Genomic DNA, 12,797 nt, shown 5'->3' on the forward strand with positions numbered 1-12,797 from the left:
GAATGCAGTTACACTTGGATTCTGGGGGCCAATTTTTCGTGCTTAATCATATGCAGTGTGATCTGCTGATGGCCAGTGGCTTCCGGCTGTTACCCTGAAATTGCCACCTCTTGCCATTACTAATGCAAAAGATTGTTCTTTTTAATTCAAGGCATTTGACAAGTCTGAGGCCCCCTCCCTGTGGGAGCGCAGATGGCAGCTAAAGGGATGCTGGAACAGTTTCACTCCTACCTTGGTGATGACAAACCAGGTTTCAGGAGAGAGCAGCGAGACTCTCTGCAAATCTGCTTGAACAGATCCCGTGTCCTCGGCAAACATGGAAGGGATTTGATGCTCCCTGTAATGGCTAGTGCTGTGTTCTGAGGTCCCACCTGCTTACCCATGCTCTCCTGCTTGATCGTTCTGTCCAGATCTCAGTTTCTCGATTTCTAATGCTCTTATGGAGCTTGCATATGTAATGTTAAATCAATCTCTTCTTAGTTTTGTGGAGTTTTGGTTTTCTTTCTTCCCTCCCACCTTCTACAAAACTCCAAATGTCATGATTGTCTACTGAAAGGGGATTTTTGCATTTGGTGACCTTTTTGAAATTGTGAGAAGATGGGAGAGGAAACAACAGGTTGCATTTTTAGAACAGGAAAAGGTCTGCCTTATATACCATAGAGGGACCTTGATGTTCTAGGTAGAGTTGAGGCTGTAAAGGAATTGCTAGATGAAACAAGGCTGAAATCCTGTTGAGCCTGTCTGCATGATGTCCCAGCAGGAAACACCATTTTTCATGGTGCCCGTTACCCTGCAGCAGCTCCCCAGCTGGTCTTGGAGGAGCCAAAGCAGCCTGTGGTGCGTTGCTGCCTCTGGGCATCCTGTGCGAAGCGCAGAGCTGCTCTGGTCGTCGGGGAATTAATTATTCATCTTTGAAGAGAAGGACTTTTCAGGAAAATTCGACCTGCTGCAACTCCTTCCTCCATCTTAAGGACCATGTGTGGGTTTTGAGTTTTGTATGTGTACAGCTCACATGGACCAGGGTATTAAAGAAAGGGACAGCTTGGAATTGAATTATCTTGTGATGTGGCAATTTCCAAGTTGGTGATCTGACTTGGAAGTTTTGCTTTCTGAATAATGCTGGGGAAAAAGCTGTGGTGAGAGACTTTTCTTCTCCTTAAAAGTGTATAATATTAAAAAAAAAAACAAACCCCAAACCCACACACATGCACATTTATGCTTCTTGCTGTAATGCACGACTATTGTATTGCCCAGCATTCCTGTGCTCTTTGTGAGCTAGATGGGCTAGTGCTTAGAAGTTCATTCTGTAGATGTGCAGCTCCTTTTTTTCAAGTTTTGAGGCATCGTGGTTTTTGTTGGACTTTGAATGTATTCCCTTGTTCTGGGTAGTAGTGCCAGCCTGTGCAGTCCTCATTCCTCCTGCTCTCCTCCACCTCCTGTTTCCCACTCTCCTACGTTTTTTTGTACAGATGTGATGAACTGGATGGAAAGACAAACCAGCTGGGGGGTGGAGAGCAGCGCTTTCCCCTCTATTCTCATCCCTCCTCCAGGTATCCTTCAGCTGACTCAGCTCACATGTGTGGTTACCCATTAGAAACACCTGAGCTGGTGAACCGAAAGCTTGGATGTAAGGCTGGGAATAAGGAGAGGTGAGAGGAGGAGCCGGGAGCTACTTGCAGTGCCTGAAGCATCGCTGCTGCTGCTGGGTGTCTGTGGTTTCGTGGAGCACCTGCCTCGTGGACTGCCAGCCCGTGGCTTGCCAAATTCCATGCGGCACATGAGTAGCAACGACTGAGTTACAACCCAGGAATGATGTGGGGATGAGGTGACGCAGGTTTGACATTAAGAAATAATTAATTGCAGCTTTTTTCTAGTGTAGCCACTGATGTTAAAGCTGCAGAGGAACTCAGGCATTTTTCTTTCCCAGCCTCTTTTTCTGCTAATTGCAGATATAGATTGTTCTTAGAAGCCACTGCAGAAGTTTTCTGTTGGGTAGCTTTGAAAAACTTTCTGTTATTTTGTGATTGGAATACGCTTCTGTTGTAGCTTGCTTACTGAACTACCATCGTGTAGGATACGATCTTTCTCAAAAGAGGGCAATTTCCAGAATATGAAGTAAAAGAAAGCTTAGGGAGAGGGAAAAGCTGACCTTCTGTCAGGGCAGAACATGTACTGAAGTAAGGGCTTTTGCTTCTACAGGTTGACGCACGGTGGTGATGAAACACAGTTTCAAAGCAAAAACTAAAAAGGCTTAGGAAACATGAGTTATTTTGGACAACATTGATTGCATGGCTTCTTTGACATGCCCTGACAGTTCGGAGAGATGAAGCAATGTTGTAGTTTGCCTAACAAAGTGCAAACATTTGTTGGAGTCCACCTGGATGACTATCGTGGAGTCACGTGAGTCTGTGTGTTCTCATTTGGGTTCAGTGACCGCACTTTAGTCTCAACTGGAGAAGGAACTGTACCTGTATGGGACCTGGGTTTTGCTGCTGTTAAATCAGCTGCTCAAGATCTACCCCTGCGGGCATCTCAAAAATCTGTCATCTCTTTAGACATGGAGGAAGGGATGGGGAAGTGGGAAGATGATGTGGGAGAGTGCCTTTGCAGGGTCATTACAAGGGTGTCCTCCACCCTCACCGTAAAGTGGAAAGTGTTACTGACCTGAAAGACATTGAGACTCAGTGCTGACCTGAGCCAGCTTTGTGGGAAAGCACTGGTATAAGAAAGGAAGCAGGAAAGGTGAGGGAAATACCTAGATAAACATACCAAAGAGTTCAGATCTCCGGAACAGGTGGCAAAAGAATGTTTCTTTGGGGAAGGATTGATTTGGGAAAGGGTTAACCGGAAGCGGCACCAGAATTGGTACTGCACTGGTTTTATCGCTGATTTAAAATACCTGCCTCCTCAGGCTGTTTATAAATTGGTACTCTGATGCCACAAAATGCAGATTCAGGTTGAAGTTCCATATTTCTGTATTAAAATAAGTCACATTCAGATGTATGTGAGTGCTCAGATCCTTTTAATCAGGTGTAAACACATACTCTTTGATTCCAAAGGGGAATTCTGTTCCCCACATGCACTGCCTGTTCTTGTGATGACTCAGAGACCAGCCCTGTTGGACTGATTCTCTGTATACATGTGAAGCTCTTGAAATATTCATTATAGGCTATAGTAACCTAATATTAATGAGTCATCTTACAGTCCTTTACAAGAAGGTATTTTTTTCAGCCTGATAATAAAACTGCAGACTTCATTTAAGCGAATATCCAGTAATACTTGTGCTCAGCTTAGCTACCCTCTGCTTAGCTTATTGCTAAGTAAACTCACAGCTATGTAACTGCTGAGATCTGCATTGTTTGTTGTCACAAATATTTTTAGTTTGGGTCTTTCCACTTGTGTGTGCTTCCTATGTAAGTATCGAAAACAATTTGCTTTCTTAATGTAAATATTTAATCCAGCACACAAAGACCTGTTAACCTTAGCACTGAGGCAGTACCCATCAGGGATGCTCTCGGTGGATTTGCGTGTTGCAGAATAAATCACCAGAAACCTGTCAAACCCTGAAGAGATATGCAAATGCCTGCGTCTCTTTAATCTGGCGTGTGTGTATCCTGTCTGATTTGAGATGGGAATTCTAATCCCATGGGAGCAATGCAGGAACTCCTGATGTTACCGCAGTGCTGCAAGGAATTATGAGCCAGCTGGTATCCAGGTTTGAGGACCATCTCTATTGTTGCCTGGGCCATTTTGTGGGGCTGGGAAGAGCCTCAGGTGCAGGGGACAGCTTTTGAACCTGTAACAGAGCGTTCCTGCCAGTCCGCTCTCTTTGGGAGAGAGAGCGTGAGCATCTATGTGGTTGTGAATACATTATGCACGTGCTTTTTTTTACATAGAATAATGCTCTTTAGTTGGTAGGCTTATGTATTGTAGGAAACATGAGTGGGTACTATTGAAACCCATCCTTACGCACTTTTAACAGCTCCCTCCTATCTCGATTTGAAGAAATAACAGCATCTTCCTCCATGCAACGTGATTATGCTCTTGTTTTCCATAGTCAGATGCTCAGATTTAGCTGTCCTACTTTGTCACACCAAGACACCATTGTTTTCAGAGTCGTGTTTCTATACCCGTACGTTTTGTTAATTCTTTTGCCTTTTGCACGCACTTCTCGGTATTTATTAGGCCTCCCAGACATCTCAGAGAGACCATAGGTACTAAAGCATCTTCAACTATGGTGCGGTCCATGCCTAATCCAGCCTTGATCTGCTTAGTAGGAAATACTTTGTTCCTAATGTATGCTCAAACTGTTATTGAGGTCTCCAAAACAGCATGGTATGGCTTGCTTCATCACGTGAAGCATTCTATTTAACTCCATAAAACTCCCCTTCATGCGAAAGGGAAGTGTGAAATATCACAACGGAACCCCTGTTGCTTTTACGTGAGATGTGTGCAATGGCCAGGAGGGTTCTCGTGGCTGCCTAGGGTGGCTCTAAATGGTTTGTTTTGGAATTAGCCTCTCTGTAGTTGGTGGCAACTCGTGCTTATTTGAAAGTGAGAGCCGCAATTACATGCCTTCTACCTATGTATTTTTAGTATGCCAATCAACCTGGGATCCAGGCACTAGAAGATTGGTGGATTAGTGGTAAAGAGGAAACATTTGCTTGAATGCCAGGTAATTTTAGGCTCATTTAGATCTCTGTTCTCTGCTGCTTCCATCTCTACTAGCAGGGCACTACATAGCAGGCAAAATATGTACTCAGGGTGAAAGCAGACCTCAATTTCTTATTCTCTTTGTGCATCTCTCCAGCTTCTCTTTGAGTCCTACTGGCCCTTCTCAACCCTGTTTCAGGCCAGGAAATGTGCCCTGTTCCCTTTTGTGGCTCTCTGTGGCCGTTTTACCTTTAGGGTCTAAAACCATCGCAGAAACACATACTGTTTTCACATGGGCATCTACTGCTTTGCAGAGGGATTTTTACTGGAGTGGCAGTGGAAATTTGAGGGGAGAGAGGGCAAGAGACTGATTTTCATTGTTGGGTTTTGGCAAAGGAGAGACTTTAAAATACAGAACCATCTGCACTGACCCCTTTTGCCTGTTTTGTGGGACTTTACCCGTGTTCTTTACCAGCTCTTGTTGACGGAAGCGGAAGGTGTAACCTGGGACTTAAAACTGGGTTGTTGGGAGAACAGGTAACCCCGAAGTAAACCGGAGATGAAATTTGATGGAAGCCTTGAAGTGGCATTTTTGGGGTGCGCAAAGTTTAGTACCACACCTGCAGAATCGCCTGCATTTCCAAACATCTGTGGGCATGAGTGGGACAAGGGAAGAAGGGGTCTGAGATGCAGAGGCATTTGTGAGGTGAACCCAGAGGCAATTATTTTTCTGGCCTTCTCAATGGAGATCCACCTTTACAGGGATGCTTTGCCACCTAATGCTCCCCAAGGCGTTAAGGGAAGCCAAAGTGTTTAGTTTCTGGGCTCCTTTCTGTAGGGATGTGAACTAAATTTAGAGGCATGGTAGAAATGCTGCTGTGCTTTGAGTTTTCCCTCTGGAGTCTCGTTTGGATCCAGACATTAGTATTGATCCATGCCTTTGGATTTGAATCCTGACACTCCACGGCGGAATGCTGATTGAGCCCTGGTTTCAGCTTTTTGTATTTTCAATAAACTTGGAAACTGGCCCCAAAATGGTCAGCGGTGATAAAGCATAAGTCTGGTTGGTTACGCTTTGTCTGGAACTTAGAGCTCTGCTGCAATGAAAAAACCTGAAGGTGTATCAAACCAGTCATGGTTTACTTAAGCACAGAGACTATTTTTCATGTGGCTTAGATGTTCAATTACTGTGCACTGATAGCTTCTTAATGATCCCTTGTGTAAACTCACTGGCAGCAGCCTGATCTTCAAGCAGTTTCTAAATGTCGGTGGTGTTGACCAAGACATGTAGGTTCTTGCAAAGATGTTTGTAGCAGAAAAGCTATTTTAACTGAATAGTTACAGGAACTGATCTCTCTTTCAATATGATGGTATATTTGCCTCTTAAGAATGTTCTAACATTTTTTAGGGTTTGTTTTTTTTTTTTTTTTTTGAGACCTAATAAGAACTGTCGTCCAGCAAGTTGTATAAATCTTTGGTGGCAGTTTTGCCCACGATAGAAACATTTGTGGCAATATGCTGATCTCCAGTTATTGCAGTATAGCTGGGTTCAAGCAACTGAGAGCATTCTCTGAATTGAAATGGCTTCTTGGGTAGCTCTTAAGTATCAGCACTAACGACTGATACAACTGTCTGGGCAATGGATCCTCATCTGCCTGCACCTTCGTTCCTGCTCACCACCCTTCTCCATCGGAGAGCTCTGGTAACTTCAAACCTTGCCTGCGGGTACTTGTGACTTTGCAGTGTGTGGAAAGCTTTTGTCTTTTCTTTTTCTGAAAGGATTTGGTTGTTGGAAACTGGCTGAAGACTGGCTCTTGAAGACTGTTGTAAGGACAATCAATTGTTGGCAGCAGCTTTTAAACAGCAGTTTCTCAAAAACCCCTAAACAAAATCCATTTGTCCTACACAAGGGAGTGTTTCTACTTCATGCGATGAAAGAGCTTTCCTGACTACAAGCTGCAAAATTCTTTCTTTGCCAGAACCCCTTCCCATCAAAACCACATATAACTGAGTTTTCATAAAGCTTAACAGCTGCAGCTTTTACAGGCGAGCATTCCCTTGCTGTGCAACCCTTTGCTTGTAAAGGGTATGCAAAAAAGTAACTCAGTACAGTGAGGAGCTACTTTCTGGGTCCATCCTCTCTAAATCCACTTCTTGCCCCACTTATAAAACCAGTTGTCTAAGCTTCACAGGTGGGCCAGCTCTTCAAGGAGTGTGAAGAGACTGTCCGTGCTCAGGGTGTTTTAAGTTGTCAGCTTAAGTGCTACTGTTGGGATGTGGATTGTACTGTTTGAAGAAGAAAAATCTTCAGAAACTGGAAATAGCTTCCTTCTGGAGACTACTGATGGATGTAGAAGACGGGCTTTCACAGGCTGGGTTCTACACAGCTGATAAAAAACCCAACCACAAGTCCTTTGGATCCTCTTTGTGGCTTAGCACATCAAGGGACAGCTCTCGGGGACATCAGAAAGCAAGGGCTTCCTTTAAACCAGAAAAGTCTATTGCTCAGCATAACAGACCGAATTCCAGGGAACTGAGGCCTCGAGCTTGTGCAAGATGGATAAAAAGAAAGTTGCTAAAAAACAAAACCCCAAATCAGGCATAGCGGACTTCAAGCTGCAGGACGGACGTCTTTGTGCTCTGTTTATGTCAAAGTTGATTAGTGCTGAAAATGGTCCAGGCCAAATTAAGCTTCTTTCTTTTCTTGTACTGATTTGCAAGCCAAGCTTAATTAGAGAGACAGAAGGTGTTATCAGTGAATTTATTCACACTCTGCTGTTGTGTAAATGCAGCTTTGGTGAAACTGCTTCTAACTTCAAGTAACAAAACACCTGAAACTCGCCATCCTGATGAGTCAAGAGGGACTAATATTGGTGCATGATACTACGTGCATTGCGGAGTGGTTTAAAAAAATCTGTCTTAATACAGCCCAGTTTAAAAGATAACTGAATGCACTGTAATAAGAATCAAAATAAAGCTGCATGTTCTTGTACTAAAAAAGCCCCAAAGCAAAATTTACTGAAAATTTCCCCTTTCTTTACTGCATTCTTGCACACAAATCTAAACAGTAATAGTACAGGGATTTTTAGGGTGACAAGTTCTGGTTGTTTGTGGGCCTTTTTTTTTTTTCCTTTTTTCATCTCCAGAAATACCAACTGTAATAAAGCAGATCTTGAGACAAGACTTTTGTGCTACCTCTGTCCCAGTGGAGCAGAGGACAAAACCTGCTTTAAGATTTGTTTCAATTGAAAATGGTGATTGTGAGTGCACGTTTCCAGAAGCAGTCTGAGAATGCGACATCATGTTTTAACACAGAAATCGGGTACATTTGAGCTTGGTCCTTACCTTGTAAATTAATAGAACGCGCAAGTGTGAAAGTGGTCCTGTGCAAAAGGTGTGACTGGGTACCTCGTTCTGCGTTCTGTCCATGGAGGGAGGTGAACACATGAAACACGGAGTGGGAAACAGGTGTGGCACTGAGCAGGAAACCATCCAAACTTCACAGAGGACGTTATGGCATCTAAAATGCCTTTTCTTCCTCAGCGGTTCAGCCCAAGCCTGCAGTCGGGTGTCTGGTGATCCAAAGCCAGGGATCCCCTCGCTGTGGCATCCTGCTGTGTTTAAGGACCAGAGCTGGTGTCTTGCTCTTGCTTGAACATTTTACACTCTGCCATTGTTAATGTTGTTCTGGGGCCTGGGAGACGGATTTTTAAAACCTTCAGTTTCATACAGTTAGGTACATTATTCACTTGCTATGTAGCTGACCAAAGGTTAGCAGGCAATTTAAGAATAATGATGTATGAAACTTAAATTTAAATGACCTTTTAGTTATTGCCTAAATTGTTTTCTCTGTTAGTACAAATGCTTATTCGTTCCATAGCAAGTACTCAAAATGAACAGCAGATGTGAATATAAGAATGCAATAAAAAAGAAAATATGTCACTTCTTGTATATAAACAGGAGAGACCAAGGATCTCTGGGGCACGTTTTCCCGTGTACTGCCCGGCAGTGGGTCGGGAGCCCATGCTCAGAAAGGCAGCATGGCAGCACCAACAGCCTGAGTGAATTCCACACACTTTAATTTATAGAGAAAATAAAGGCATGAGGTGTAAATAATTCCTTGTATTTATAAGTGTAGGTCCAGTTTTGTTCCTGCTCCACTGTTTCTTCCTAATCGGTTCCAGCTTTTGGGGACAGACCCCAAGGTAATTTTGAAGGGGCACCATGACTCCAATACCTGTTTATTAAACTTCTCCCACCCCATGGCAAAAAAATCACCCAAACTGTCATAATTTAAGCTGTGAGTTTTCGGACTTGACAAGATTATGATGCAATTTCATGTAAAAGGGTTGGTGTAATTCATACTTGTTTGCTAGTGTAGTGGGACGTCTGTGGTCTGTTGGCAGCTGGGACTGGGGCTATTTTAAGAAGCTGATCAGTGTTGATGCTGTATAATGTTACTCTGTAGGCAGAGAGTAAGTATTTTAATCAAGGTCAGAAGGAAAGGATGATGGTAAACTAAACTGCTCATGTTAATTTTTAGCCTTTTTCTCTTTATTTAGATGTGTGCAGTAACTCTTAGGTGAACAAATCTCCTTTCTAAAAGGACTTTTGAAATACTGAGCCTTTTCTAAAGGTAATTAGTTTGTGGCAATAGTATTCCATTACGTTGTGTTTTTATACGGATTTAGGCTGTACAGCAGTGTTCATAGCTTTGTATTTATACCACTGTTGTCAACAGTCTTCTGTCACTTTTACTTCTCGTGCAAGACTTTACGTAACTTCTGTGACTGTATAGTTATGTGATTGATGAAGATAAACGATCAAAACACTGAAACGGTTTGCAAAACCAGGACTTGTCCTGCTGCATCTGGCTACGCATCCCTTCACGAGTTGTGACGTCTTCCCTATTTGCTCTTCCTGTTGCAGAGGTGGAGGCTAAGTCCATGGAAGCTTGGGGCCCAATTCCCTTTGAATGAGAATTTTGTAAAGGACTTTTGGGGAGAGCTGTGAGGGACAGCCTGTCAGAGAGGCTTGTAGAGGCACTGTGGGTATGGGGGATTCACCAGCTTTGGCTCATTGCTGTTAACCGGGAGAGTTTGGAGTCCTGGTTGTGGCAGTTACTGTGCTCTTCTGGACCACAGTACTAAACGAATGCCCTTACAATGTGTTCCCAGAAAATCAGTAGGCAATTGTTTGCTTTGTTTCCTTTAATTTAAATATATATGGAACTTTTTAGTTCAAGCAGCTCAAAAGTAGAAGGAAATAGCTTAAGGCACCTGGAGTGGAAAAACATTGTCCTGCAGACTTGAATATGGGTTATATACAGATGCCTCCTAAAGAAAAGAGAAAATTGTCCTAAAATACAAATTCAAATCTAAAAATCTTTATTGAAAGAGCTCCTGTGCCCTCTGCTGTGGTCTGCCTTCCCAGAAAATACTGAATTGGCAGAATTATCTGGGTCCTCTGGACTGGATTAACAGCTCAAGTAGGAGGTTGTGGTGGAAATACTCTGAATTTACACCTGGAAACTGAATGACCAGAGAGGTCAATGGTATTGCAGCTTTAATATACACTCCAGGTTTAAAAAAATAGATTTAACTTGAGGATTGCCTAATGCCTTTTGCGTAGCATATGAATGGGACTTTTTTGACAAAGCAATGCCATGGCATCTGTGAAAACATTTTTGTTTTTCTGCAGGAGATGAGCAAACCAGTTGGAAGAAACCTCAGTTAGACATGCCAGCCAGAAGCTCTTCTGTTACAAGTGCCTATTGGGGCAGCTGTTACTGGGAGAGATAAAAATTGTTCATCCAAGTTATAAACATAGCTTATTTATTCAAATCTTTGTCTAAACCCACCCTATTATGAGACAGAAATGATGAACAGAACTGTTGGGTAACTTTAGAAAGCCCTGAAAATGGCATGCAGTACAGCGTTGAAGGTGTAACAACATGGCTATATAGTATTATACTAAAGAAAATCTCTTGGGAGAGAGGGAGGCTGTACAGCAGCATGCTGTGTGAAATACTGAGAATTTAATCTTGTTACTAATTTCAACAAGTATTTCTACAATGTCTATCAATGGGTTCAGCACAGTCACGGAGGGTTTTATTTATCACATGCATTTACCCTTTGGCAGTAGGGGGGGGAAGAGAGGTTGCAAGGGGAAGTGTTTAATGTCTGTTTTGCATTTTTCCGTTCCCCAGTACATTTGGATATCTTTTCACGTTGTTCATACTTGCTTTTTTTATCTCTGTTTGTTATGTTGTGTAGTCTTGTACAAATGGCTAGAAGCAGATCTCCATGTCAAGAGCTCAGACTCTGCAGACAAAACCTCAGGTAAAGAGCCATTAAGGACAAAATCACCAGGCTCTCTCTCTCTCTTAATTTTCTGTCTTCTAACTCCCCTCAAATCAAGTTAAAGGTCAGAGTTTAAAAACAAAACCAAAAATCCTTAACTTTTTCATTCTTTTACCTAATTTAAATCAATATCTGATAAATTTTAGTCTTTTTCTTGAAGCTGTCTTGGCAGATGTGCTTCCCCTCTCCAACAAAATGCTGCTAGTGGTGTCAGTTATATTAGTGGATATACAAATTGTGAGATCTTATTGTTCATTCTTTACCAAGCACACTATCTTGTGTGAGGCCATGTTAGAGGATACTTACCAAAAAATCTGACTGGGCTTAGTTATGTACATCTGTAGACAGATAGTACTGGAAACTCCAGCTCCAACAGTTTCTGCTACAGAGAGCCAAAAGTTCCTGACACCTCAAGGAAGTGTGTTTTGCAGTCTAGATTTGAATAGCAGTATTATGGAGGTCCACATAGACACACCAAAAAAAGCCATATCACACAGCTGTATTGATAGGGTACACAACCCACTGTGGCTTCCTGATTAAATATGATCCATCAATTCCTTTACATGTTGACATGCAAGAAGTAGGTTAGACCCTGCTCACCCCTCCTATCCTCCTATCTTACAGACACCTCAGATTTTAAAATTTTGGAATGAAAACTGTTTTGTCTGCCTTGTCCCAGTCCTCCCTTTTATATAATTTCCTTCCTCCACTGTAAGATTATGAAATTATGTGGTCAGAAATAATTCCTTTGAGTTAATGTCCTTGAGCCTACCTTCATGGAGGCTTTGGTGTCATGGTGAGGCGCAGAAGAAAAGCAGCAGAGCACGGTTTCTCCACTACTTAAACTAACCATCTCCTGAACCTGACAATTAACAGCTTAGTTGCTCCCCAGCCAAGCACTCTTCTTCCTGTCCCCACATTGTTTTCTCACTTGCACGTTGAACAGTACTTGCTTCTCGTGCAGGATCGTCCAGTTATCCAGTGCTTAACCAAGTTCTGTCTGCAGGGAAAGAACATAGCTGGATGTGCTGAACACTTTTAATTAGAAATAGCTATCAAAGAGGTTGTCACCATGAGGTTCAGTACTGTGTGTAGCCGTGCTCCCAAGTACGTTCCTGTAAAGGAATAAAAGATATTTTTATTTATGTGGTCACAGTATTCCTGTCTGCGTTCCAGAGCTTGGAAGGAACGACAGATAGCTCGTGTTCCCTGGACCAGAGGGTGTGGGTGGAGGATGCCTCTGCCTATTTAGTACATATTTTTGTATGCCTCTGTAGCTGTGATAGTTAAAACAGATCTGCTTAAAACTTAAGATCGCTAAATTTTTAAATACAATCACTCGTATGAAAGCAACCATGACTGACAACCTCACAACTGTAGTTGCATTTCCCCAGTAATTTAATCCTTCATCCAAAACACAGAAGGTGCTTGCTTCCTAATTTTGAGAAATCCTTTCATTTTGAAATGAAATTAGCATGGTCTTTCTTGATCTAACACCTGTCACTTCACTATTTGCTTTTAATTTGAAAGTAAACGTCCTTTTAAATGAGTGCCTTTAAGGGAAAGTGCAAGTTGCTTAAAAGTACCATTATATACAATGTAGTATCCAATTGAAATGGACCTTGAATCTCACACATTTTACACAATTTTGAAGGATACTTGAATGATTTTTTTTTTTGAAAATATCTTAAAAGCAAAAGGAATCCATTCAAAACCAAATTTTGTATTTGCCTCTGAGAGGCAGCTTACCTGATGAGATGTGCTGTTTGCCTGAATGGGTAG

General features: G+C 42.4%; 1 protein-coding gene across 3 annotated transcripts in view; it reads left to right on the forward strand.

The window, feature by feature from the left end:
* DENND5B (DENN domain containing 5B) overlaps positions 1-12,797 on the forward strand; it is a 115,453-nt gene that overhangs the window by 36,566 nt on the left and 66,090 nt on the right. For 2 of the 3 annotated variants that reach the window (XM_086610407.1, XM_086610408.1), the window contains exon 2: positions 10,929-10,994. The exons of the other annotated variant lie outside the window; for it this stretch is intronic. In XM_086610407.1, coding sequence (XP_086466533.1) covers positions 10,929-10,994 — 66 coding nt within the window. The remainder of the gene's footprint in view (positions 1-10,928; positions 10,995-12,797) is intronic. 3 annotated transcript variants of the gene reach the window in all.

Source organism: Tauraco erythrolophus, chromosome 4, assembly GCF_009769465.1.
Source record: "Tauraco erythrolophus isolate bTauEry1 chromosome 4, bTauEry1.pri, whole genome shotgun sequence".
In the NCBI taxonomy this organism is placed as follows: Eukaryota; Metazoa; Chordata; class Aves; order Musophagiformes; family Musophagidae; genus Tauraco; species Tauraco erythrolophus.